The sequence below is a fragment of the Camelus dromedarius genome, unplaced genomic scaffold (assembly GCF_036321535.1).
Source record: "Camelus dromedarius isolate mCamDro1 unplaced genomic scaffold, mCamDro1.pat HAP1_SCAFFOLD_72, whole genome shotgun sequence".
Taxonomy (NCBI): Eukaryota; Metazoa; Chordata; class Mammalia; order Artiodactyla; family Camelidae; genus Camelus; species Camelus dromedarius.
In genome coordinates, this window is record NW_026989803.1 from 7,606 (window position 1) to 32,879 (window position 25,274).

The 25,274-nt window shown below is 58.4% G+C and overlaps 1 protein-coding gene and 1 long non-coding RNA gene across 4 annotated transcripts; both read right to left on the reverse strand.

The window, feature by feature from the left end:
• Window positions 1-263: 263 nt before the first annotated feature.
• LOC116152053 (phosphatidylserine synthase 2) lies at window positions 264-25,274 on the reverse strand. Of its 3 annotated transcripts, none has more exons than XM_064483869.1 (12): window positions 24,871-25,274; window positions 18,059-18,160; window positions 12,057-12,139; window positions 8,264-8,331; window positions 3,166-3,300; window positions 2,803-2,853; window positions 2,274-2,387; window positions 1,999-2,117; window positions 1,717-1,831; window positions 1,502-1,611; window positions 1,219-1,404; window positions 264-1,036 (listed from the first exon to the last, which is right to left on the reverse strand). In XM_064483869.1, exons 1-12 carry the CDS (start codon window positions 25,257-25,259, stop codon window positions 874-876), a joined length of 1,635 nt encoding a protein of 544 aa, XP_064339939.1. In that variant the 5' UTR covers window positions 25,260-25,274; the 3' UTR covers window positions 264-873. The 3 variants fall into 3 exon arrangements, with proteins under 3 accessions (XP_064339939.1, XP_064339938.1, XP_064339940.1); XM_064483868.1 differs by having other exon boundaries at window positions 1,502-1,647; XM_064483870.1 differs by lacking the exon at window positions 3,166-3,300 and having other exon boundaries at window positions 1,502-1,647.
• LOC135320796 (uncharacterized) lies at window positions 12,994-18,048 on the reverse strand. The gene is made up of 2 exons (XR_010380126.1): window positions 17,856-18,048; window positions 12,994-17,253 (listed from the first exon to the last, which is right to left on the reverse strand). It is a non-coding gene; the product is annotated as an uncharacterized LOC135320796 (long non-coding RNA).

The window sequence follows — 25,274 nt, forward strand, 5'->3', positions numbered from 1 at the left end:
TGGGTGGGGCACACTGAGACCCCCGTCACACACCCCCAAAGCGAGGTCAGCTCACGGAAGCCAGAGGCTGAGAAGCCAAGAGACATCGGGGCACCTGGGGTGGGGACGGTGTCCGTGGTGGCACAGGCTACGGCAGAGGTGAGGGCAGCGGGTTAGCAAGAGGCCACCTGCTTCCTTCCAGTGGGGGTGTGTGGAAGCCAGGGTCCTGGGCACCTTGCAGGGCTTGGCGGCGACAGGAAGAGGGCAGCGAGGAGACGCAGAGCGACAGACCTTCACCGTGGCTTTTATTTGTTCTGTTTGCTCGTGGGGATGAGGTCAACTCTGGGGGCACGGAGACCCCACGACCCACCAGGATGCCAGGCCTTGGAGTATCTGACCCCACCCCCAGCCCCGGCCACACACCCTCCAGGTCTGAAGGTCAGGTGAAAGCCCCCAAGTGAAGGATCTGCCCTTTCTCAGCGGCCGCAGGGCGCTCCCGGGTGATCATCCTTTGCACGGGCTGCCAGGGGAGTCGTGGGGCCCGCAGGGGCACCGCGAAGCTGCCGCTCGGGCCGAGCCGCTCAGTGGGTGCCAAGGCCTAGTGCGGACGAGGCTGGCGGGCTGACTGCGCAGAAAGGGGAGGCCGTGGCCCAGGGCGAGCCCCAGAGCCTCAGGAGCCAGGAGCACTCACGCTGCCACGCACGCACGCACGCACGCACGCCCACACGACCGCACGCACAACCCCCCCAACACACACACACACACGTGCCTGGCCCCACTGTGCATGTGGGAGAAAAGGAAAAGAAAACCTTGAGGGCTGAGGCCCAGCGGGAATCCCAGCAGATGGAGGGCGGCGGGCCCGGGCTCCACGCGGCTGAGGCGCAGCGTCCGTTCTCAATTTGGAGCCGGCACCCCCTCCCTCGCGGCCTCCTCGGGCCCCAAGGAGTCGTCCGGCCCAGGCGGGTGCCCATGCCCGTCCACACCGCCGTCCACACTGCCGTCGGCCCTGCTCCGCTGCTTCTGCCGCCGGGTCTCCTTGTACCTCAGGGTGATGTCCCTGGTGGCAGCGGGGGCCGCGTCACCACCAGCTGGGCCCTGGAGGTCCCTGCCACTGCCCCGCGGACGCGCCCCCCGCGGGTGCCAGCGCGGGCAGGGCAGAGCCGAGCCGCGCAGGGCCTGGCGCCTCGGACCCGACCGGGGAGAGGCCCGGAGGCGCAGGGCCGTGGCGTGCGGGCTCACCGCAGGAAGAAGCGCCAGACGGTCCAGGTGAGGGCGAGCACGGAGCCGAGCGTCCAGCACTGCGAGATGTAGAAGGGCAGGGACAGCGTGAGCGTCTGCGGGTCATACTTGACCACGATGAGCAGCTCCGTGACCGTGATGGCCGCCACCAGCCAGGCCTGCTGGCCCAGCTTCTTGTGGGGCTTCCTGCAGGGGAGGCGTCGGCTGAGGGCGTGCAGGCCAGCTCGGCCCGAGGGGCAGCACCGGCTCCCCCCCGTGCCTCCCCGGCCCCCGCGGCCCTCACGGGTCGTCCATGAAGTCGTAGATCTCCCGCATGGCCACGCCGCCCACGTTGACGAAGAAGACCAGCCGCAGGAGGACCAGGCAGTGCTCGGGGGGCAGCCACAGCACGAACTTCAAGTAGAACGTGTTCAGTTCTGCCAACAAAAACTGGGGGCAGAGGAGGGTGGGGGTGAGCCCGGTGCCCGGGGGCCGCGCGCGGGAGGCCGCCAGCCTTACCACCAGGACGATGCCGCACACGGCCAGCCAGCGGCGCAGACTGGACGCGGGCTTCCACTCGAAGCGCACCCAGCTGTAGGGCGTGAACTGGAAGGCGATCCTCTTCATCTTGCCCCTAGAACCAGGGCTGTCACCTGGGGCGGCACTGCCACCGCCCCGCCCCGCCCCCAGGCCTCTTCCTGGGCCACTTCCCCCAGGGAGGGCGGCCAGGGCGGGGTGGTCCGGAGAAGGGCCGGCAGGGACGCCGAGGCCCTGTGGGGCAGGGTGGCTCCTGGGACGTACTTGTAGGTTGGGATGTTCCAGAGGCCCTGCCACTTGTACGTCTTCAGGGACAGCCACTCGAGGGTCTTCATGCCGCAGTAGATGCCCAGCCCGTTGCAGACGAGCACGTCCATGATCCACTGGGGGCGGGAGCCGGGGGAGGTGGGTGCCACAGACCCAACTCCGTCCGGCCCGGTCCAAGGGGAGCCTGCGCCATGTGCCTCCCCCAGCGATGGTGTGGCGGGCCCGGGTCAGGGACACGGGGCTCAGTGGGCAGGCGGGCAGCAGGCACCTACGTGGTCCCACCAGCACTCGCTGAAGTTGGGCAGCTGGTGCTCCAGGCTGTATTCCAGGAACTCAAACACCACGCTTACGATCGTGCACATCCACCAGTCCCGGATCATCAGGGTCTGCGGGCCAGCCATGCGTCAGCCCGCAACGGGCCCCCACAGACAGCCCTCCCAGGCCTCCCTCCTACCCAGCCCGCAGCACCCTCAGCTGAGGCATCAGCAAAGGCGCACCAGTCCCCAAGCACCCCGATGTAAGACCTTCAGGCAGCTCTCAGGTGTGTCTACTTGCGTCCCCAAGCTGAGGGCATGTGAGGTCGGCCCTCAGGCTCAGCTGCTGGGGGCCAGCAAGAATGGGGGCGAGAGGCCTCCCGGCTGCCCCTCTGCTTTGCTCTTCAGTAGCCACTGTGGCACGCCCAGGATGCTCGGCCCGGTTAGGACCCTGAGCCCAAGTAGTCTTACAGACCCTCCAGACAGCCCACCTGTCCTCCATGACTGACCCGAAACCAGGTGTTCTGCACAATGAGGAGGTGCCTACCTTCAGGTACCAGCCAATAAAGTGTGCAGGCACAAAGCCGTCCAGCTTGTCCTGTGAGGGGAAGGACATAGGCCTCGTGCTCAGCCCCCCATCCCATTCAGGGTCCCCCTACCCCACATGCTTGGCCCCCATCCTGGTGCTTGGGCCCCAATCGTGAGCTGGGAGGTGACCCTGCCACAGCTGGGAGGGCGTCCCCACCCTCGGTCCTCACACCACTCCAGGAGGGCGCTGAGCCGAGGAGAGCCCCAGGTCAGGAAGGAGGGGCCAGCACCTGCTGGGGCTCATGCTGCCCCACCCCATCCAATCCACAGACGACTCGGTTTCCGGAGCTCCTGATGCCCAGTTACCCCTCTGGACACTCACCCAGACATTGTGGAAGGGGTCGGTCTTATTGTCTGGGTCATAGATGAGGCAGTTGCCCCCATAGTCCCTCTCTGGCAGTGGGACCCCCAGCCTGGGGTCAACATACTTCAGAAACTGGCGGCCGTCCTGGACAGTCTGCAAGGCCAGCACCCGTGTTAGGGGCTGAGGACTGTGGTGTGCGGACAGCACCCCTCGACCGCAAGGGGAAGCACCCAGTCTCAGCACCACCCCCAACCTTGGGCCCGGCAGATCAGGGGCTTCCCCAGTCCGAGGTGACATCCCCACGGGACCTTGCCAAGGGGGGTTACAGGAGCACATCCCGTCGGGGGCTCAGATCACCAGTCTCCCCACCTCTCTTCCCCAAGACCCTTCAGGGCCCAGACCCCACAGAGTAGTGGCCTTCCTGGGACACACTTCTTCACATGATGGCCGGATAGCCTTTCCCAGACGCCAGCATTAGCTGAGTGCTCCTCTGGGCTTGGCATGAAGTGGGCTTTGGGGTTGCACCCGGCGGAAGAGGAGTCCCTCTGAGCAGCCACGCCCACTCTTCCCTCTGGGCCCCCCTCCAGAGGAGGGGCCCCAGGGCACCCGTCATCAGGACCCTGTCCCCAGGATCCTGCCCAAGTACCAGCTGAGGGATGCAGCGGGGAGGAGGCTCAGGCTGGGCTGACAAAGTCATCCATGGTGTGTGTGGGCAGATGGCACTTAGACCTGCAACTTGTCACACCATGGAGGTGACACCACGAGCAACTGACATCACCCCATGTGACCCGGGTAACACTGGATCTGAGGGGCTGACAACAGCGCCACATTCCCGAGTCAGAGGGATGGCCTCTTGGACTCGGCTCTGGAGGCCGGGTCTGCAGGGTCAGACCCCTGGATACTCAACCCCCAGGGAGGTGAACAGCTGGTCAAGCATAGAAAGTCTCTACATCGGGGCATCTGAAGGCTCACGACCCAAGAAAGTCAGAGGTCCAGACCACGACCCTCCACTCCAGCAAAGGCCGGTGAGGCCGGCTGATCCCTTGGGCCCCCGTGTGATGTGGCTCCCTGGAGAGGGAGGCGGGAGGCCGGTGGCTAGCAGCCGGCAGCTTGGGCAGCAGGGGCACCCTGAACCGGCTGTTTCTAAAACATCTGCAGACACACCCGTCAGGACCCACACGTCTCCCTGCTGTCGGCCAAGAGGGCCCAGGTCCTGGTTCCTAAGACCATCCTCCAAGAAAGGAACCAGGCTCCTTGGAGAAACGGCCGATTCCAGGGCTGGGGCAGGGACTCCCCAGAGAGGAGGTGCTCAGAAACACAAGACAAAACAAAACACCAAGAACCCACGACGACGTGGTGTGTGAAATCTCCCAGTGGCCAAAGCAATTTGAGCAACAAAATCAACCAAGTATTGAATTATAACCCAGAGTGCAACACAGATGTCCGTGAGGCCGTGCTGGTACAAGACATGACGGAAAACATGAGTCGGGGAGAAGAAACAAGTCTCCCAAGCAGAAGCTCTCCCCTCAAGCTGTGCAGCGGGACCTCCCTCCCGAGGGCGCGGCGTGGAGGGGGACGAGACGGACACCCCTCAGCCAGGGGTCGGGGTTGGCACCAAGTCAGAATCATGTGTCAGATCATGAGAGAAACACCGGACAAACCCCCAGCAACCTGGATACCAAAACCAAAAAGCCAGACATTACAGGCAAACCACAGTGTGTCTTATGAATACAGACGCAAAAATCCTCAACAGAATACTAGGAAACTGAATCCAGCACTATATAAAAAGGGCCATACACCACGCCCAAGTGGGATTTATCCCAGGAATGCTAAGCTGGCTCAAAATAAGAAAATGAATCAACGCAGTATGTCATCTCAACAAAGGGAGAACCCACACATCTCACTGGACGCAGAAGCAGCACTGGACGAACTCCAACACCTCCCAAGATAAACACACTCAACCAACGAGGAAGAGGGGGCCCTCCTCCCAGGACAAGCGGCCTGGGGAGGGCAGGGCAACCAACCAAGACGAGGGGTGGTGAGGCTGCCGCTGGGCAGGGAGGCCAGAGAAGGACAGACAGACACCCAGGCTGCGAAGGGAGAGGCAGGAATCTCCCTGCTGCAGACGTAAGCCTGCGCAGGGAGCAGTCAGGCCCGCCAGACAGCAGAGCTGTTGGGATGGACCGGCAGGCGCAGACAGGCTGCAGGACACAGGTCCACAGACAGAACAAGCTGCACTTCCAGACGCCAGAAATGAGCAGACCAGCACGAAATGACGACATTTCACTTACGACAGCATCAAAAAGAGTGAAACCCTCAGGAATAAACTGAACAGAGGAAGCACAAAAGGTAGACTCCGAAAACCACAGAAGGAGGTGAAGGAGCCGCACATGGAGAGCGTCCCGCAGGGGCGTGGGGGGCTCAGGTAAGAAGGGGGTGATGGACAATAGCCCACGTTCACCACAGGAGAGCTGGGTGCAGGGCTGATGGGAACCCTGCACTAACTTCACAGTTCCGTGATCTGCTTTACAATAAAGTTAATTTTAAATAAAGGAACAAAATACGGACCATGAGAAATCAATCAGAACAAAAGCTGGTCTACAAAGAAGACATACAAATGTCCAACAGGCACATGAAATACGCTGAGCATCACCAGGCACCAGGGAAACACAAGTCAAACCACACGAGATACCATTTACCACGTCACACCAAAAAAAACAGAGAAAAAAAGGTAAAATAAGAAGTGTTGGCCAGACCATGGAGAAACTGGAATCTTGGGCGCTGCTGGTGGGGATGTGGAATGAGCACAGCCGCCGTGGCGGACAGTGCGGCAGCTGCTCTGAAGGCTGAGCACGGACTCACTCGGCGCTGCCTCGTCGGGGTGTGTCCTCACAGCGATGGAGGGCAGGGACTCGGGCAGATCCTTCTGCCCACGTCCATGCGGGGCTCCTCACAGCAGCCGAGAGGTGGAGGGGGCCCAAGTGTCCACACAGCATGGTGAGTGGACACAGCGTGGCCCATCCACATGATGGACCACTACTCAGCCGTAAGAAGGGCATTCTGGCCCAGCTACAGCACGATGGGCCTTGGGGACGTGGTGCTCAGTGGAATGAACCAGACACGGAAGGACAGGTCCTGTGCGACCCCACTCACATGGGGTCCCCTGGGGAATCAGATCCACAGAGGGGGGTGGGCGGGGCTGGGGAGGGGAGCGCATGTTTAATGGGGACAGAGCGTCAGTTTGGGGAGAGGAACAAGTTCTGGAGATGATGGTGTGCTGGTCACACAACAGTGTGGCTGTGCTTCATGCCACTGAGCTGTGCACTTAAGGATGGTTAATATTATAAATTGTATGTTATGTTTTTTTACTACAATTTTAAAAAATTTTAATTAAACACACTGGAATAAAACTATAAAAAATTAAGCACTTCTACATACAGACGTGTGTGTGCGTGCATGTGTGTAAAACTGGACGGACAAGCTCTGTGGACGGCACCAATACCACTTTCCTGGTTTGATACTGTCCTGTATTTATGCAAAATACTGGGGAACTGGGTGAAGGAACATGAGACATACCCGTACAACTTTTCACAACTTCTTGTGAATCTGTAATTACTTCAAGACAAAATGTAAAAAAACTCAGTGGACAATCTCAATGTAAAATATCTCAATGAATGGGCAATCTCATGCAAAATAGAAGACCATGTGGGTTTTAGAATACAAGAAAAAATCTTAACCTGGTGTCAAAGAAATCTTAGACATGACATCAAAGCACAAAAAGAAAAGACACAACAAAAGCCACTGGTAAGGAATGAGGGACCAGCGACAGGCCTGGAGAAAATATTTTAAATCACCCGTCAATAAAGGACCTGGCATCAGAACTATGTAAAAAGCTGCCATAACCAGACATTACAAAAACAAACCACCCAATTATTAAGAAGGGCAAAAGACGAATACTTCCCCAAAAAGGACGTGTCACGGCTCGTGAAGCACCGGCCAGCCAGAACTACTGGCCACTCTGGAAGCACTTACATCCGTGACGAGACACTCACTAAAGCAAAGCATCCTGGCGACGGCAGGGACACCGCCACCCCGGAGAGCAGCCCGCAGTGACCCGGAAAGCGAAACAGACACCTAACATGTGTGTTTGCCCTCAAGAAATAAACGCTCAGGTTCACACAAAAGCCTGTACAGGAGGGCTCAGAGCAGCCCCACTCATATTTGCCCAAACTCGACACAACACAGTGTCCCCGACACCGGGAACGATGGCAGCACACCTGCCAGGGACCCCTCGCAAGAACAAGGAGCGGGTGTTGGCGGCACGCAGCCTGGATGAATTCCGCGCAGTTCCATCCACAGGAGACTCTCCAAGAGACAACGCTGTGCTGCTGGGGGAGGGCCGGGGGCCATGCAGCTGCCCAGGGCGCCCGAGGGGGGCTGGGTGACAAGACTGCTCCATGCCCAGCTGTGGTGTCCGCGCAGGTGAACAGCGCCGTGCACATGTCTCTGTGACAATACACAGCCCTGCCGTCACCGGCAGAGCTGAGACTGATGACTGAAGACCACCACCAAATGTGGTTCCCTGGGTTAAGCAGAACAAGGAGGATTACTCAAATGGACACTAGTGGCAACAAATCCTGATCCAAGGTTTATCTACTGAGGAAGTGAGTCTCCACCCTTCACCCTGACCACCTGTAAACGTGTGCAGGAGGGAGGGAAGCCACAAAGCCAGAAACAAAATGTGCAGCCACGGGCCCCAGGTCCACCTCCAACACCCAGAGCGCCCGTGTCAGGGGTCAGCGGTGCTCCCCCCAGGGTGCGGCCTGGCGCTCAGATGAAGCACCTGCAACTCAAAGCAGAGACTACCCACCAGGTGCCTGCCTCCCAACGCATCATCCCTCCGACCCACACAGCACAGCGGGCCCAGAGGCCCATGCCGCCGAGAAGAGACTGGTAAAGGCGACAGTTCCCACCTTCCCTCCGCAACCTCTGCCCACCGGGACAGGGTCCAGCCCTGCCACCCGTCAGAGCCGGGGAGGGGCTGACATGCAAAGCCTTCTCTGCCACCTTTCACTCACCTAATTCCCACAGTTCATAACCCAGAAAAGCCGCTTACCTGGAAGAGTATAAAGATGAGGAACAGCTCGTAGACCACACTAACGCAGAGCCAGAACCTCCAATAAGCTGCAAAGACACAGAACACAGAGGCATTAGGGGCGCCAGCCCTGCTGGAACCTGGCTGTCCCGTCCCCCCGTGCGGCTCCTGGACACGCGCGGGCCCCGGTCCAGGCCCCTCTCGGGCCCCCGGTAGACACTTCACAAAGCAAGATCTCGGTCAGAGGTGAGCACATTCTCCCCGGACTGCGTGCCCGTCCCTGGGCCTCCCACCTCCTTTGCTCGTCTCCCTGCAGCTCAGAGGACAGAGAGGGGCGGCAAGCGCTCCTGCCTTGTGTTTACTTTCATTGTGAAGTAAGTCCGCAGGGTTTTGGTGGACACCTTCCACCATGTTAAGATAATCTTTTAATTCTAATGCACTATGCTTCCATCAAAAATGAGTATGAAAGTTTATACGAGGATCTACTTTTTCCCTCAGTGTTAATGTGATGAATGGTATTAACAAATTTTCTAGTGTTAAACCATTCCCGAACTCCCGGGATAAAACCAATTTGGTAATAACGATTTGTTTTAGGAAACTGTCTTAAGCCTCAATCAGCAGTCTTAAGAGCCTGCCCTCCGGTGACCAGCAGGGCTGCACTCTATACTTAGAGTTGCTGAGAGAGTAGATCTTAAATGTTCTCACCACAGAAGCAGCTAGGATTACGTGAGGTGACAACTAACCCCACTGGAGTATTAATTTTGCGATATATGTGCATCAAATCGTCATACCGTATACCTTAAACTTACACGGTATGTGTCAGCTATATTTCAACAAAGTTGGAGACAGAAAGAGGTGTCCCTCAGAATTCCTCTTCTCGCTCACCATCTGCTTTCCATGCTCTCACACAGAAGGCTCAACTTCCCACTGGGGGATGAGGGAACAAGAAGGGGAAGGTCTAGAACCGTCCAAGACTCTTCATAAACCTGTGAACAAAGGCCTAAGGTATCTGATTTCCCTAGGCTTATGTCCACTAGAAACCCACCAGCCTACCTGCAAAAGCTAATTCATCTTGAACAAACCGGGCCCGCCCACAAACTGGAGACCCAAGGCTGGGCCATGGCCTCCCCAGGGAAGTCTGCATTCGCCCGTGTCCGCCACGGGCCCTCGCACCTCAGCTCCAGCGGGTGAGCTGAGAGGCGCCAGGTGGCTCCCTGGGCAGCGGCTCACGGAAGGCACACAGGGCCCTCAGGCCTGTGTCTGACCTACCTGCCGGGAGAAGCGGCCACAGAGATTCACTGACGTGGCCAGTTTTCAGGGAAGCTGACTAACATTCTGAGACACGGGAGACACACGGCTGAGGTGACAAACTTATTCTTCGCGCCCTTAAGGATGGGAGAAGCCTAGAAAACTCCCTGGTTCAAGAGCTGCAGCAGCAGGTAGCGGGTGGCAGGGAGGTGACTTGGTGACAGTCAGCCTCCTCCCACGAAGACGCGTCTCGCATCTGCAATGGCACCGTCACTGCCCGACGTCCCCCGTACGGCCCCCAGACTCCCCGTCACACTCGGCCTGCAGAGCCACCAGGGTCCCAGACCCGCCCACCCCACCCCAAACACCTAGGTGCCCCACGGCCGGGGTCTCTGCTCCACAGCTGCCATCTCTCCCTGGACCACCCCCGAGACTCCTGAAGTTGGTTTCCTGACTCAGAGCCCAACCCCTCCCCAACCCAACACTCCTATTTTCCTCCTAAACATCTAATCTGGCCACCTTAGCAGCACTGGAAACATTCATACTTACTCCAGCTTTCAGAGGGAGCCACAGATGGGCCAGTCCCATCTGGACCTATAGCCAATTCAAGCTTCCAAATAAAGCACCCCCAGACAGGCAGACCTGGGGCCTCGTGTCAGCTTCCCTCGTGGCTACCAGGGCCCAGGCCCGGGGGGGCGGGGTGTGGGCGGAGACCCCAAAGCACCACCTTTTGGGGCCAGAAAGCCCTCCTCCCTGGCCCCTCAGCGTGCAGCCCGGGACTGACCCCAGAGCCACTTCTAGTGTAACCTGATTTGAGACCCTGAGGGTTTCTCGCCAACCACCAGGCTACCGAGACAAGACATCCGAAAGACGATGTTCCAGGACGAGCTCCCTCATTAATTGATCAAGGTCAGCAGAGAAACAGCAACTGAAGAGCAAAGCTCAGAAAACAGACCCAGAAAGCACCACACTGCCCTCTGCCGAAGGGGAGCCGGCTTGATGCCCACTAGGCCCAGAGGGGCCCTGGTGAGAGCTTTCAGACAAGGAAGACTTGAAGCTGGAGCCCCGAGGCACCCCCGGGCCCGCCTGCCAGTCCTGCTCACAGCTCCGCCCAGCACAGTGCATCACCGCAGACAAGCACTGGGTGCGTTTCCAGCAGCCCTTCTCTTCCTTCCAGCTCGATCTGACAGCACTTAAACCTGGCTTTTCACTGTGGTTTTGGTGGTTCTTACACTTCACCTCACTCTCCCACTGCTCTGGCTAGGAGCCCCCCCCCCCCCATCAAGACTGGATGCGCCTAGACCACTGAGCAGGTAGAGCAGGCCCTGCAGTCGGGACCACACAGGCTTCACCCAGCACCCTGGTCCCCACCAGGCACCACCAGGACAGAGCAGATGGCGAGCCCCCGCCCGGTTCAGGACACCCCGGCGCCTCGCTCAATCCCACGAGCCCCAGGTGCACACCGGCCGCTGGGTGCACACACCTTTTCCAGAGGGCAACCATCAGGCGCAAACACTCACACCCTTAATTCGCCACTTCCCCTCCTGGAACTTTCGTCACATGAATGATCGTATGTACACACAGGTCTATGTGTGGAAACCTACTACAGCCTGGTTTATTACAATAAAACTGGAAACTCTACACATAAAATGACACCGGACTGGCTCAGTAGGTTGCTGTACATTCAAACGACGGCTAAACAAGCAGCCACCAAAACTCCAGCTGTTGCATAAAAAATGAATGAGAAAATGCTTGTTAAACCTGAAGGGAAAAATGCACAATATAAAACCACACGTATGGTGTGATGCCAATTTTTCACAGCTGCGTATGTACACACATATAGACACACCGAAACTGAGCAGTAGTTATTGTGAGTGCTTTTTATTTAAATTTAAAAATTGTATTTTCAAAATGTTCTACAATAAATACACACCTTTACTGAGACAGAAAAGAAACGTATCACTAAGTTGTGACCCTTCAGGAGACCGACCACCCCCTGCCCTCAGAGACAATCCCTCAGTGAGGCTGGGACCCCAGACATGCTGGGGGGCCTGAGCCATGCCTTCCAGCTCTGAGGGGACGCCCGGCATGGTTAGAAGGCCCCACAACTTCAGGGTGGGGGTGGGGGGCAGAGACAGAAACCTTGCTGCAGTCGCCACCTGGGGAGCCCCCAACAGCAGGGTGGGCACCTCACAGCTGACGGCAGAGCCACCAGCTCGAGCCCACCCCAATGCCACTGGACAGCCCCAGGGGTACCTCCATCTGCAGGAGAACGGCCCTGACTGAGGCAGAGTGGGCAGAGACGGGACAGAAGGGCCAGGACAGATGCAGGACAGGGCGAAGAGTGGGAGGACAGAGGAGGGCCCCAAGGAGGTCCAGCGGCCACAGGAAGAGACCTGGAGACAGGTCTGAAAGCCCCTCGCCCACCCTCCTCACCGGCCACTTGCGTGGCTGGCCGGGGGCCAGGAAAGGGGGCCAGGACACGCACACGCAGCAGTAGACACAGAGCAACCCTCAGAACAGAACTGCCACGCGGGCACACACGGAAAGGGAATTGGCGAGTTACCTGGATGAGGTCTGGAAAATGGCCCGTCTTTAGCTTGTGTGACTCCAAAACATAAGAAAACCAAAATACTGGCCACAATACCTCTGCAAATAAAGAACAAACAGCCCCTCAGTGTACGTAAGCACCAAGCCCCTGTCGGTTCCTCCCAGGCAGGAGGTGGGAGGGACCCCCAGGACGCCCACTGTGGTGACAGCCCCTGACCCCAGGGCAGAGGGGACGGAAGCAGGGAGGCCAGGGGGCCTCAGCAGCCCAGACCAGCTCCAACCACCCAGAGGCAGCAGTGCCCTCGGAAGAAGGCCCTTCCACTGGGGGCCAGGAGTTACTCACGCCATCAGGGGCCTCACCACCAAGACGTGCTTCACATTAAAACAAACACACAACAAAAGCCGCCTGAAACCCCGTACTTGATGATTCAGCGTCACTGAAGCCCTACGATGGAAGGGTGGTAGGGCTGGGGGCCCAACGGCGCGCCCCACTGGGGCCGCCGCACCCGGTCCCGCGGGGCTGCTGTGATGGCAGGGGACGGGCTGGGCGCTGGCCACACAGAGCCAGCTCTCACTAGCGCCCCGCCCCGGGCTCAGTGCCAGCGGTGGGTGGGTGTGGAAGGTCCACACAGGGCTGCCTGGGGGATGGCAGGCACCTTCCCAGAACCCATTGAAAGGGTTGTTAGATACCCTCCCGCCCTATGAAAGGGGCAGCTGTCCAGTGAGGCCACTGTCGGGTCCACTGCGAGACGGCCTCAGAGCTGGGGGTGACACATGGAGACACCACAAGGACGGAACTAAGGAGAGGCCTACGCCACGCGGTGCTGAGCGGCCTGTCCCTCCCGGGTCAGCCCACGACCCTGACCTCGGGTGCACATCCTACTGTAACATCTAAGATTTTGCGGGAAAACTTGTTGTCCAGGAGGACTGACTTTTAAAGAAAAGTGACTAAATTACACATTAAAGTAACCTTTTAATTTTAGAACAGAAAATTTGCCAAGACAGTATAGAGCTTCCCACACTCCCCAAGCCCAGCCCCTCTACTGTCAGGAGGGCACCTCTGTCAGTTAGCGAACCGACGCTGATACACCGAAGTCGGCAGTGCTTTCAGATTTCCTCGGTTTTTACTTCATGTCCCTTTTCTGCCCCAGGACCCCACTCCAGACCCCCATGGCAATCAGTCATCATGTCTCCTTCAGCTCCTCTGGGCTGTGCGGATCCTCAGACTGTCCCTGGTCTGAGAGGCTGGGCAGAGGGCTGTGAAGTCCCTAGTTAAGGCTGCCAGCTGCTGGCTGAGCAGAAGACCACAGGTGTGAGGGGCCGCCCGCGCCACACCCTCATAGGACACGCCACCGCTGATTCTCGATGCTCGGGTGGGTGTCGAGGTGCCCCACCCCGCCACACCGCACCCTCGGAAGGGAGGCCCTCTGCACAGCCTGAGGGGACATCCTCTGCGTGGGAGACTTGTCTTCTCCCCGACTCACACATTCGACCGTTTCTTCTATCAACACGGCCTCATGGATGTCTACGTTACACTTTGGGTTATCATTCGAGATTACTGTTGATTTTGTTGCTCAAATTGTTCCAGCTTTGGCTGCTGGGAGCTCTTTTATTCAGCTTCTGTACCTCTGGGACACACATCTCTGTGAGGGCTGCCAAGGAGACGCTCCAGGCCCACCCTGGGCTCCCCTGCCCCGGCCCTGGCACCGGCCGTTTCTCCAAGGAGCGTGATTCAATCTGCATACATTAAAGTCCCACGGTTTTGACAAAGACACAAGGGCATGTATTCTCCATTACAATATCACACACAGCAGTTTCAAAAAATCCCTAAAAAATCCCACACTCCACCTACTCATTCTCCCTCTGCCCTGGAAACCACTGATCCTTTCATCATCGCACAGCTTGCCTTTTCCAGCACATCACAGAGCTGGACTCATACGGCACGTCCCCTTCTCAGACAGCTTCTCTCACTCAGCAACCTGCATTTAAGCTTCATCCATGTCTCCACAGCTCGACAGCTCATTCCCCTCACTGCTTAGTGAGTCCATCGAACAAGTGTCCTCGTGTGTCTGCCCACTCACCCATGAGGGACGTCTTGGTTGCTCCTATGAACACCCGTGTGCAGGTTTCTGTGTGGGGAAATTTCAGCTGCTCTGGGTAAACACCAAGGAGCACAACCGATGGACCTCATGGCAGGAGTGTCTGGTTCCACGAGGGACTCCAAGCTGTCCCCCGGAGCGGCAGCCCCATGTGCACCCCACCAGCGATGGGGGAGCGTCTGTGGCTCCACAGCCTCACCAGCCCGCGGTGCTGCTGGGTTCACGCCGCGGGGCTCCTGAGGTGCAGGCGGCACCTCCCTGCCAGGTGATGTGAGCGCCTCCTCGTGTGTGACCTCTGGTGTCCGTGCAGATCGCCTGCCCAGTTTGCCCTGCGCTGCTGGCTTCCCCACCGTGGGCTTTAGGAGGTCGCTGCACAGTGCAAGTACTTCTTCAGATGTGTGTTCAGCAAATACTTCCTTACTACCAGCCTATGGCTTGTCTTTTCATTGCCTTAACAACAAGTTCTGCAGAGCAGAAGTTTTCAGTTTTAATGAAGGTATTTTGCCAAAGGTGTTCGGAGTAGGATAATGAGGTATTTACAGTTATACCCTCTGCACACCCCCCAACCCCGCAGAGTACAGGGCGCCTGTCTTCTCTTCCATGGATCCTGCTTTTGGTATTCTATCTAAAAAGTCATCACCAAATCAACGTCACCAGACTTTCTCCCATGTTTTCCTCAAGAAGTTTTACAGTTTTCTATTTTTCATTTAAGTCTATAATCCATTTCAAATCAATCACTGTGAAACATGTAAAGTCTATGTCTAGACTCTCTTTCCAAGTGGATGTCTGGTCACTCCAGGCCCACCTTGTTGAAAAGACTCCCCCTTCTGCTCTGAACTGCCTCTTCTCCGTCCCGGGCGCCTGGCCCCGTCTGTGAGGGTCGTTTCTAGGCTCTGTCCTGTCCTGTCGACTGTCTTGTCGTGCCTCGTGCTGGCTCCCCATCCTGACCAATGCAGTCGGCGCCCCGTCCTGACCAGGCAGTCAGCCCTGACTCTGCTCTTCCCCAGCTGTGCTCTCTCTGGTGTAAAAGTGCAAAATTGATTCACACTTCACAGGTGTAGACTCATTCACACACTCACATATGTAACATGTACACTAATACAAACGCCCCAATGTCACCAACAGACAAATGGGTCAACAAACCGCGGTGTGTCCAAACGGGGCCACCCTCAGCAGGAGGCCAGAACAGCCACTGGCGGGCACAGCAGGGTGCTGGGTGGGAGGTGGCAGACAGGGGCTGTGTGCTGGGCAAGGCTGCAGGACAGGCAGGAAGGGCCGCACGTGGCCGGCGGGGGTGCCCGGGGTGGCAGCAGACTGACTGCAGCGCTCAGAGGCGGCGGGACAGACGTGGGCACTACATGCCACATGAAATCACATGTCAATAAGGTGACTTGGAAGAAAACCACTCCCTCAAAGTGACAGAACTTGTGAGTTCTGTAACAAGAATGATGACACACAAGCTGAAATCGGAAGCTTAAAGAAAACTAACCAATTTCCTAAATTTTTAACAACATAAATATTATTTTTGAAAATACGTACAATCTTTAGGAAGCGTTTTATATGTATAAAACCTTCCAGCGAGAGCTCTGACATAATAAAAATAAGTCTGCCGGGCAGCCTCCCCAAGCCCCTGGGGGCCCGGGTGGGGGCTGCCCCTGGAGCGCCTGTCGCAGCTCAGGCAGACATGCTGGCATGGGGGAGGACTCTGCACACACACAGCCATGTACCAATGCTCACAAGAGCACGCCCCTGCAGGCAGTAGCAGAGCCTCGGGAGTTGAGGGTGGGGCAGGGGCTCCCAGGAGGCGCTGGGTGGATTCCAGGCACCACCAGCAGCACCACAGGGCAGGGAGGGCAGCCCCTTTGGGCCCCAGAGACCGTGCACTATGATGCCCTGTGTCCACAGAGCACAGAACTTTAGAGCAGAATGTGTCTGGGGGCCCTCAAATTCCTAGCCACCTGCCTTCCCCCAGCCCCTCGTTCAATGAACTCACCCAGGGGACCCCTGGAGAGGGTCCAGGCGTCCCTGTCGCTGTCTGGGTGGCCCCTTCTGTGCTCACCATCCTGGCCTCTCTCGGGCAGGGACAGCTCAGGAGGAAGGCCAGTACAGGACGAGGAGGTGGGCCCCGGACACAGCCAATAAGCCTCCTCCTCAACATGGGCAGCCTGAGCCCGCAGCCCCTGGGCCTGGGTCGCAGCGCAGGACCCCGGGCAGCAAGGCTTCACGACTCACCCGCAGACGAGAATAAAGAGGAAGACCCAGCAATGCCGACGGGAGCCGGAGGCAATGGCAGGAGGAAGCCCCAGCGAGCGTGGAGCTGGGAGCTGGAGCACGGGCGGGACACCTGCGCCTCATGGGTGAGGGCAGGACGTGAGTCACTGGGAGTCCTCAGGGGCCTGAGCCGACTCCCCTGGACACACCCGCTGCAGCATGGAGACCCCACACCACAGCCTGGTGGGAGCCCCCTGGTGTCCAGCAGGATGTACCAAACGGTGCTCACCTCAAGCCCGGCAGGGGCCGACGGCGCGCAAGCCCAGTCCCACCACCCGAGGCTGGCCGACCAGCAGTCTCCTGGCCCCTCCAGGCCTCTGTCCACGCCTGGCCTCCTCCGCCTGCCCCACCAGAGCAGGCGGGGCTGGGCCCCGGGACTGGAAGAGCAACGGGGCCTCATGCAACCTGAGGGAGCAGCAAATCCGTCCAGTGTAGAAAACCCACAGAAACGAGTACTGAAGCCAGCAAATCTTCCTCCTGCACCTCTGAGACTGGCCCCAGAATCCGTGGGATTCTGGCGAAGGGTGCACCCCATCAGCTCATCTACTTCTGGAGACAACACAGAAAGACCTCCCTCTTCCTGCCCAGCTCGAGATGGGCCACCAGACTCTCAAAGCCAGTTTAAAATTTTCCAAGAGCCTTGGTATCGACAGAGTGTGGAAGGATGGTGCCAGCTGGTGGGAACCTTCCCTGGCCTCACAAAAACCCGTACATCCCACCCAACTCAGTCTCTGCGACACTGTGATTTATAACACGTATGTATTTGGGCTTCATCTGTTTCTGGCCAGAGCTGGAATTTCCAGAGTGCTGAGGTTCTCAAGGTGTCCTCTGGATGGGAGCTGGCTGCCAGGAGAACCAACCACACGATTAGGGGGGTCAGAGCTCAGTGCCACCCCAGACCTCTGGGGGCGGGGCACAGACTGGGCCAATCACCAACGGCCAAGGATTCTAATCAACCCTGCTATGCGAGGGGCCTCTCTAAAATCCAGAAGGATGGGGCTGGTGAACTGAGTGGGTTCTAGAAAGCGGCCCACCTGGGGCGTGGGGGGGCGGGGCTGGCGCTCCAGGCCCTTCCCAACATCTCGTCCCACACGTCCTTCCCACCTGGCTGTTCCTCGGTTACATGTTTTTAGGATAAACTTTTCAAAGTAAGTAAGTAACGTATTCTCTGAGTTCTGTAAACTGCTCTAACAAATTAATCAAAGAGGAGGGGGTGGTGGGAAACTGACTCACAGCCAGTCAGTCAGAAGCACAGGACAACCGGGACTTGCTACTGGGGTCCTGGGGGTGGAGGTGGGGCTGTCCTGCAGGACTGCGGCCGTAACCCTGGGGTCTGGCGCTGTCTGGGGGACTGTGTCCAGACTGGGCTGACCTGCAGGACACTCACAGTGCCTAGAGTGTTGAGTGTTGGGTGTGTGGGGAAGCTGGTCCCTGTGGGAACTGACCTGAACCCCGTCGGGGGAGCTGCCGCAGCACATTCTGGTCTCACATGTGCAAATGCAGCATGACCTGCAGATCACATGGGAGATGTGCTGGTGGGGCCCCAGGGACGGGCAGGATGCTCCGGGCATGCAGTGGAGGCTGGTCCCCAGACCCCTGGCCAGCCTGAGGGAGTGAGTACCCCACCCAACCTCCGGCAGCCCGGTACCTCTTGGTGTTGTAGGCCGTGTCCCGTGGCGTCTCCTCCAGCAGAGTCACGTAGCCCAGCACACAGGTGAGGATGAAAAGCACCGTCAGGGTGTGGGCCCGCCTGAAAGGCAAGCACATGGCCACATCAGGTCCAGAAAGCACCACCCCACACTCATGACATGCCACCAGGGGAGGGAGCTCACTGACCATGAGCTACACACTCTGCGTGTGCTGTGTCACCCTGTCCAGTCTGTCCATCACGCCAGCACGCCCCAGGTGCCTGGAGCTGGCATCTCTTGTAGGAGAGACCAGGCAGCAGGTTAACACAGCTCTATTCACGGAGTAAGGCCGGGCTGAGACCGACCTCTGGTGCATGAAATGAGCACATATGGGAGACCGCAAGGACAGTGGAGGACAGGAGGCAGAGAGGGGCTCTGAGGCCCCAAGCAAGACGGGCGGGCAGACTGCTGCTGAACACCCAGGAGACCTGGCTGAGAGACGGCTGCGTGGCTGGAGCGAGGGCAGGCTCCTCACCTCTGTCTGGCCCCTTCCGTATTAGCTTTCAGAGCCCTGATGTGGGAGGAAGGAGGCTGGCTCTCAGCAGCCAGTGGGCGGGCCTCACCTGGAAACAGGGCCCACAAGCGCCAAGTACCAGCCTGCACACTGCCTGAGTCACACCCTCGCCTGGGCCCCTCTCCATTTCAACAGCTGCCTGCAAAGGAGGCAGAGGCCCAGTTCCTACACCCAAGGAGCAGAGCATGTCTTTGGAGAGACACTGTAACCCCTCCATTTCTAGCTGAGGATGCCCCCAGCCCCTGAAGGACACCACGAAGATCAAGTGAACAAACACACAGAAGCATCGAGCCGAGCAGAGGACCTGCCACCAAGAGTTAGCTCCCTGTCTCCCACCATGAAACATACACTAAAGAAATGAAAAAGCAAACCACAAACTGTGAGAAGACATTCACAGTACACGTGTCTGACAAAGGCCTCTGTATCCAGAAACATAAAGAACTCTTACAACCCAACAACAGACTAACAATCTCGAAAAAAAAAAAAGGACAAAAGACTGCACACACACTTCAAAGGAAAAGGTAAACAAATGGCCAACGGCACACAGACGTGCGGCCTCACCAGCCACAGTGAAAGCAAGCGTGCAGCACAGGAAGGCTCAAGCGCCGGCAGGGACACGGAGCAACTGCACTCCGGCGTCACGAGGGAGGGGGCTGCACACGGCACAGGGGCTAGAGCAGCTCACAGCTCTGACAGTCACACAGGCTTCCCCATCACCCCGCCTCAGCCCAGAGCGTTTACTCAAGGGAAAAGAGGACGTGTCCACTCAGACCTGTGTGTGGACGTGAACGCTACGCCCACAGAGCCAGCCCTGAAAGACACCTGCCGTCTGCGATGACTCACAAGGGGGGCCAGGGAACAGCAGCTTCCCAGCGGCGGGACGTTCCCCCCACCCCTGGCAGTGCGCATGGTGTGTAACTCAAGGGATGTGGACTCAGGTGGGTGTGTGTCATCCAGTGAAATCCTACCCCAATTCAAGTGATATTTTTTAAAAAGCAAGGGTGGGGCTGCAGACCTGAGACCTAAGACCTGACATCTGGCAGCCCAACCCTCTTACCTCCCCAGCCTTTTCATTCTCGCATATTTATTCACACTTTAACTTTTGACATCAGTCCGACAGTGGCCACAAATGATTCTATTAGGATTCTAATTAGAATTGCACTGAATTTATAAATTAGTGCGGGAAGAATTGGTAGGCGAATAATACCAAGAGTTCCCCATCCACAAGACAAGGAACATCTCCCATTTAGGTGTTATTTCCTGCCCTTCAATTAAATTTTATTTTCTTTATGGAAACAAAAACAAAGACAGCCATGTTTAGATAAATTAGCCCCAAGCTAAGAAAACAGTGCATTCTTTTACCACATTTCACAATACTGGGCATTTAAAATTGTTAGAAGTGAACAAAACTTCTATTTTAACTATTTTAGTACAATTCAACATAAATACATTCACATTTGAGTCCTAGGCCATAGGGACCCTCAGGAAAACCTCAGCTGAACTCTGTAAACATTTCACTGCCCGAAAGGCCTGTGGAATAATTACAACACAGAGACTGCTTCATAAGATCCTATTTCAGACCTTCACTCCTACGGTGCCCTGGACGCGGTGACCCAGAAACTCAACCTCTGCCTAAGCCTAAAAAGAGAGGGAACTGGCGAGCTCAGCTGGCTCCTGGGCCCAGGACACCGCCCACCCTTTCCTCCCTGCAGGGGACATCAGATGTTAGCAGGGAGAACGGGAGTCACTGAGAACCCATGAGGGGCCAAAGGCATCCGGATCACAAGGTTGACAGTGACAACGCATGGGCCTCTTCATCACCTTGGCCCCGAGGTTGGTCACAGCTGGTAAATGCAGTGTCAAGGTCACACAGCTCAGCGGCGGGGGCCTGGGGTCTGAACCCCGCTGGGAACGGCTCGAGCACACCTGCATCACCTCACAAACCCTCACTGTGAGGTGACAAGACCCAGGGCGAGAGGTCCCAAGTGACACAGACAGTAAGTGGTCCAGAGTACTGGCACGTGCCAACAAACCCCAAACCTGCCTGCCTGAGCTGAACTGCGAGAGAAACAGGATGGATGTGGGGAAAACAAAGTGGGCGAGCGTGGAACTAGGGAGGCCCTCACCCAGGGTGGACGCCTGGGGACAGGGACAGGGCCAGGCCAGCAGCGCGGGCGGGCCTAGCCAGTCCCAGAAACGGGGGGCAGCGTGGCAGGAGGCTCGGAAGAACCTCGGCAGAGCGAGAGCCACTGCAGGGCCGACAGCAGAGCGCGGCTAACCCCAGGGGCCCCGGCAAGGGGGGAGGGGTGCAGGTGATGGGGCTGCTGGGAGTGGCTGGATTCTGGACCTGCCCAGAAGGTACAGACAGCAGGCCAGCTGACAGATGGGACAGGACGTGGAACCCAGGCCAGCCCAACGTGACAGCGCAGCACTGCTCAGAGCTGGGGCGTCCAGCTCCAGGCCTCCAGACATGCCTGCCAGGGGTGGGTGGAGCACGCGGGTCAGCGGCCTCCACTGAGAGAAACGTTAAACCAGGGTCCCACATCCAGCAAAAATACCCTTCAGGAACGCAGATGAACCAAACAGTTGTGGATGGAGGAGGAAGCAGAGTCCAGGGCCAGCAGACCGCTCCAAAAGAGCTGCTGCAGGAAGTCCTCCAGACAGAAGGGAAATCAGACCAGGAAGCCAGGCAGCCAGGAAGGAAGGCCTGGCAGAGGGGGAGCCACCCTCATGGACACTGTCCCACGGGGCCGCCAGCGCAGGGGGGAGCCGCACGGACCTGATGGCAGAGCGGCAGTCCTGGACAGGGAGAGCTCGGGAACGGTCACTGTGACCCGGGAACGTAGTCAGGTGAAATGCGGAACTAAACCAAGGCAGGAGGGACGGAAGAGCGGGAGCAGAGACGAGGCATGAAACGGTGGCCCTGACAGTTAAGTGTAAGGATCTCAGACACCAACCAGCACACAGACTGTGCCACAAGGGGCCCACCCAGCAACAACACCAGAGCCGCCGTGAGGGACCTCAGACCTGCAGGGAGACTCCCGGCCCCTCCCAAGCGCCGGGCCTGGCCTCAGCCTCGTTCCACCTCCACTGCCATGGAGCCCAGGAAGACAGACGCACCCTCTGGCCGAGTGGCTAACAGAGAACGCAGGATCCAGGCCCAGGACGAGAGGGGCAGTGGTGGGTCTCTGTGGACAGGGCCGGGAAGGGGGGGGCGTGGACACACCCGACCGGCCTCCAGCCCCTCTAGAGACGAGCAAGCCCATTATGCTGAGTACACGGGAAAACAGCCTGCGAGCCACGCAGTGAAGACAAGCAGGTGTGGCTATGAGACTCGTCCAGGAAAGGCCAAGACCGGAGCCTGTCACAGGCCTGCAAGAGGCAACTGGGGCCACCAACCCCTGGCCTTCAGACCAGCCAACCAAAAAGGCATCAGCGGACAAGGCATGCTTCCCAGATGTGGGTGAAGCGGGCAAAGCCCAAGCCACAATGTCTGGGGAAGGCGTCTTCCAGAACCCGGGGCATCTAAAATCCGCCCACACGTTCTCCTGGCTACCGCAGATGTGCTGCTGACAGGAGAGCTCCGTGAATCACTAAGCGTGCTCAGCGAAGGCTCCGTGCTGTCGGACACCTGCGGACAAGAGCACTGCCAAAATGTCACCACCACCCATGCTGTCCCTGGCTCCTGGTAACCTTCCTCCCGCCCACAGACGGCAATGTTTGGAAGCACCTGTTCGGGGCATCGAGTCCCCAAGAGCATCCTGAAAGCCTGTTGGACCATACAAGGTGCCATGTCTGCCCACAGCTCCTGTGTCTGTGGTCTTGGATGCTTCCCCTGACGTCCCCACTGACGACACCACAACAGGCAGAGGAGCAGTGTCCATGCCACCTCTGGTCCCTCCCTCAGGCCCGGTTTGGGGGAATCCAGCCTTGGACTCCACGCTCTGCGGCTGGTAATGACAAAGAAACTCCACGTCCTCATACGTGGCCCACCACAACCACTGTCACTGGCCCCCAAGAAGCCCAAGTTTCTTTGAAAATGAAAACCCTAAAAAGAAGGTTTTCAACCAGGCAAGAGATATTGTGAGTAATTTTGGAACACAGTCATTTCTACAAATACATACACTTTAGCCTTTATATTAATTTTTTGGAACATTCATTATTAAGATTCTCTAAAACACAAAATAAGAGTTTTTAAATCCCAATACAGCAAGCCAACGACTAGAGACTCAGAAAAAGGTAAGCAGCTAGACCCTGCCAGGAAAAATAAGCAGTTCTCACCAGGCAGGCATCTGGTTACCTGCCTGCCTTGAGGAAACGCGACGCCCCTTCCCCTGCACAGGCAGGCAAGAGCCCCACACACCAGCCCACCTCTACCCAGGGGCGGGGGGCAGGGGGCGGAGGGCGGAGACACCCCCCCGGGAGACCTCCGAGCAGGAACCTGAAACTGACAGTCCAGTCGCCCTCAGAAGCCTTCCTGGCCCCCATCAGCCCTCCCTGCGGTAAGCTCAGCTACAGGGACCCGAGCGTCACCTGTCTGTGCTTCTAAAAAACCAGCACACGCTTTCCACGGCCCCAGGTGAGGGGTGTGCCCTCGGGATTCTGTGAGCACCACGACACACCGTGCCCTTGGGGGTCCAGGTGTGCGCCAGAATCTAAGCTCGTTTAGTTCTGTGTATCCCTAGAACAGCAACCAGCACCCCGAAACCTGCACTGAACGGGAAAGAAGCGAAGCAAGCCTGGCCGCCGCACCAGGACCTGCCTCCAGTGGCCGCCAGCAGGGCTGCGGGCTGAGGGGGCGGGGCAGGGCAGCTGACAGGCCTGAGCCACTTACAGGATGTCCAGCAGGGCCACCAGCTCTGGGGCCACACCCCCACTGAGGAGGGCATCTGTCTCTCTCTCCCTCCACAGCCAGGCAGACACAGGACTGCCCAACCCGTCTCTCCCGGGTCAGACACAACCAGGACACCGCTGGCCCCGTACTGCCTCCCTGAACCGTTCAGGCTCTCCTCACCTCCAGATCACACCTCCTTTGGCAGCCCCACAACTCTGCAGAGCTGTTACCGCGTGGCATTCCTGCCAGACACCACACGTCCATCTGGGCACCATGAGCTCCCTGGGGGCCAAAGCCACACTGACTCTCCCCCTGTCCCCGGAGCCCACTACACAACTCAACTTCAGCCGGACATGAACTGAGCCGCAAAGAACAGCCACAGGCCTCCTCCCATGAAGCAGGCTTTCTAGTGTATGGGGTTTGTCTCCCTAACAAGGAAAGGGAAGCTCAGGCAGGTGAAGGGCAGCCCAAGGTCACTAAGCCATCAGGTGGAGGAGCCACGCCTGGGACCTGTTGGTCCCAAGCTGTTCCTGGATCTTCAAGCACAAAAGTGCCAAACTCAGCCTAAAGCAACATCATGAAGTCTTCCAACAGGGGCCCTGGCAGGGAGGGGCTGCCCCTGGAGGCCGACTAGAGGACAGCCTGACCCCAAGGCTTGTCTAGGACTTAGCTGTGCAGGGGTCAAAGAGCTGGCCTGCCAAGGACAACTAAAGAGAAGAAGCACCTTTACTCCACAAACGCCCCCTGAGCTCCTGGCACGCAGTGAGCTGTTCCCGCCACGCGCTGGGGGAGCAGAAGATAACCTCAGGCAGCACAAGCACTCTCCAAGGCAACGCATGGAGGGCAGAAGTGAATTTTGGATGGGAGGTCAGGAAAACTCTTTCTGAGGTGACTTCTGTGCAAAGTCCTCCCAGGAAAAGGGGCTGGGGCTGGGAGGAGGCTGGTCCCGGGGTCCCCCGGGCATTCCCTCTGTTAGAGGACGGAAGTCTCCCTGTTAGAATGGGGATCCCGCTAAAGGTGGGTTTTCGCCCACCAACTGGGAGGAAGCACGAGGAGCTTGAGAGAAGAACTGCACCCCTGGAGTCTCGCTGGGTCCTTCCATCTGCTCTTTGAGGCTTCCTGTCGTCTCACTGGCTGCCCTTTTTGCGCTCATTCCTCCCTCGTGCTTCTCGGTGGGGCGAACACTTTGCAGAGACAAGATTAAGCCGGCGGGATTCTGCAGCCTCAGGATCACTTTTCCCAAGCAAAAGTATCTCCTCGGGTATACGTTAAACTGCTAAAGGATTCTGTAGACCGCGAGTCGAGTTCCCTGCCCCCCTCACCTCCAGCCCTCCCTCTGGGGCAGCGCGCACAGGAGGCGCTGGGCCGCCCCGCGTCCCGCGGGCACCCCTCATCCCGGCAGCGGAGCGAACCGCGTCCCTCACCAGAAGAAGGTGTTGGTGCCGTCGTCGTAGACCTCGGACTCGTTGCTGCGGCGGCCCGCGCCCGGCCCGCCCGCTCGGCCCGCGGGCGCGCCGTCCGGCGGCTCCTCCAGCGAGGCCTTGCCCACGGGCACGGGGGACCCCGGCCGCTGCCCCTCGGCGCCGCCGCGCTCGCACCGCCGCATGGCGCCCCGGCCCAGCCGCTCCTCCGGGCCTCGCCCCCACGCTCCCGAGTCACCGCGAGACCGCGCCGCACTCGGCGCGGGGAGCGTCGGGAAGGGGTCGCGCGCTCGCTCCGCAGGGTCTCGGGAGCGCAGGGGCGGGGGGCGGCCAGGAGAGGACAGGCGATGCGTTGTGGGACTTGTAGTCCGCGCGCCCGGGCCGCGGGGCATGCAGGGACTCGTAGT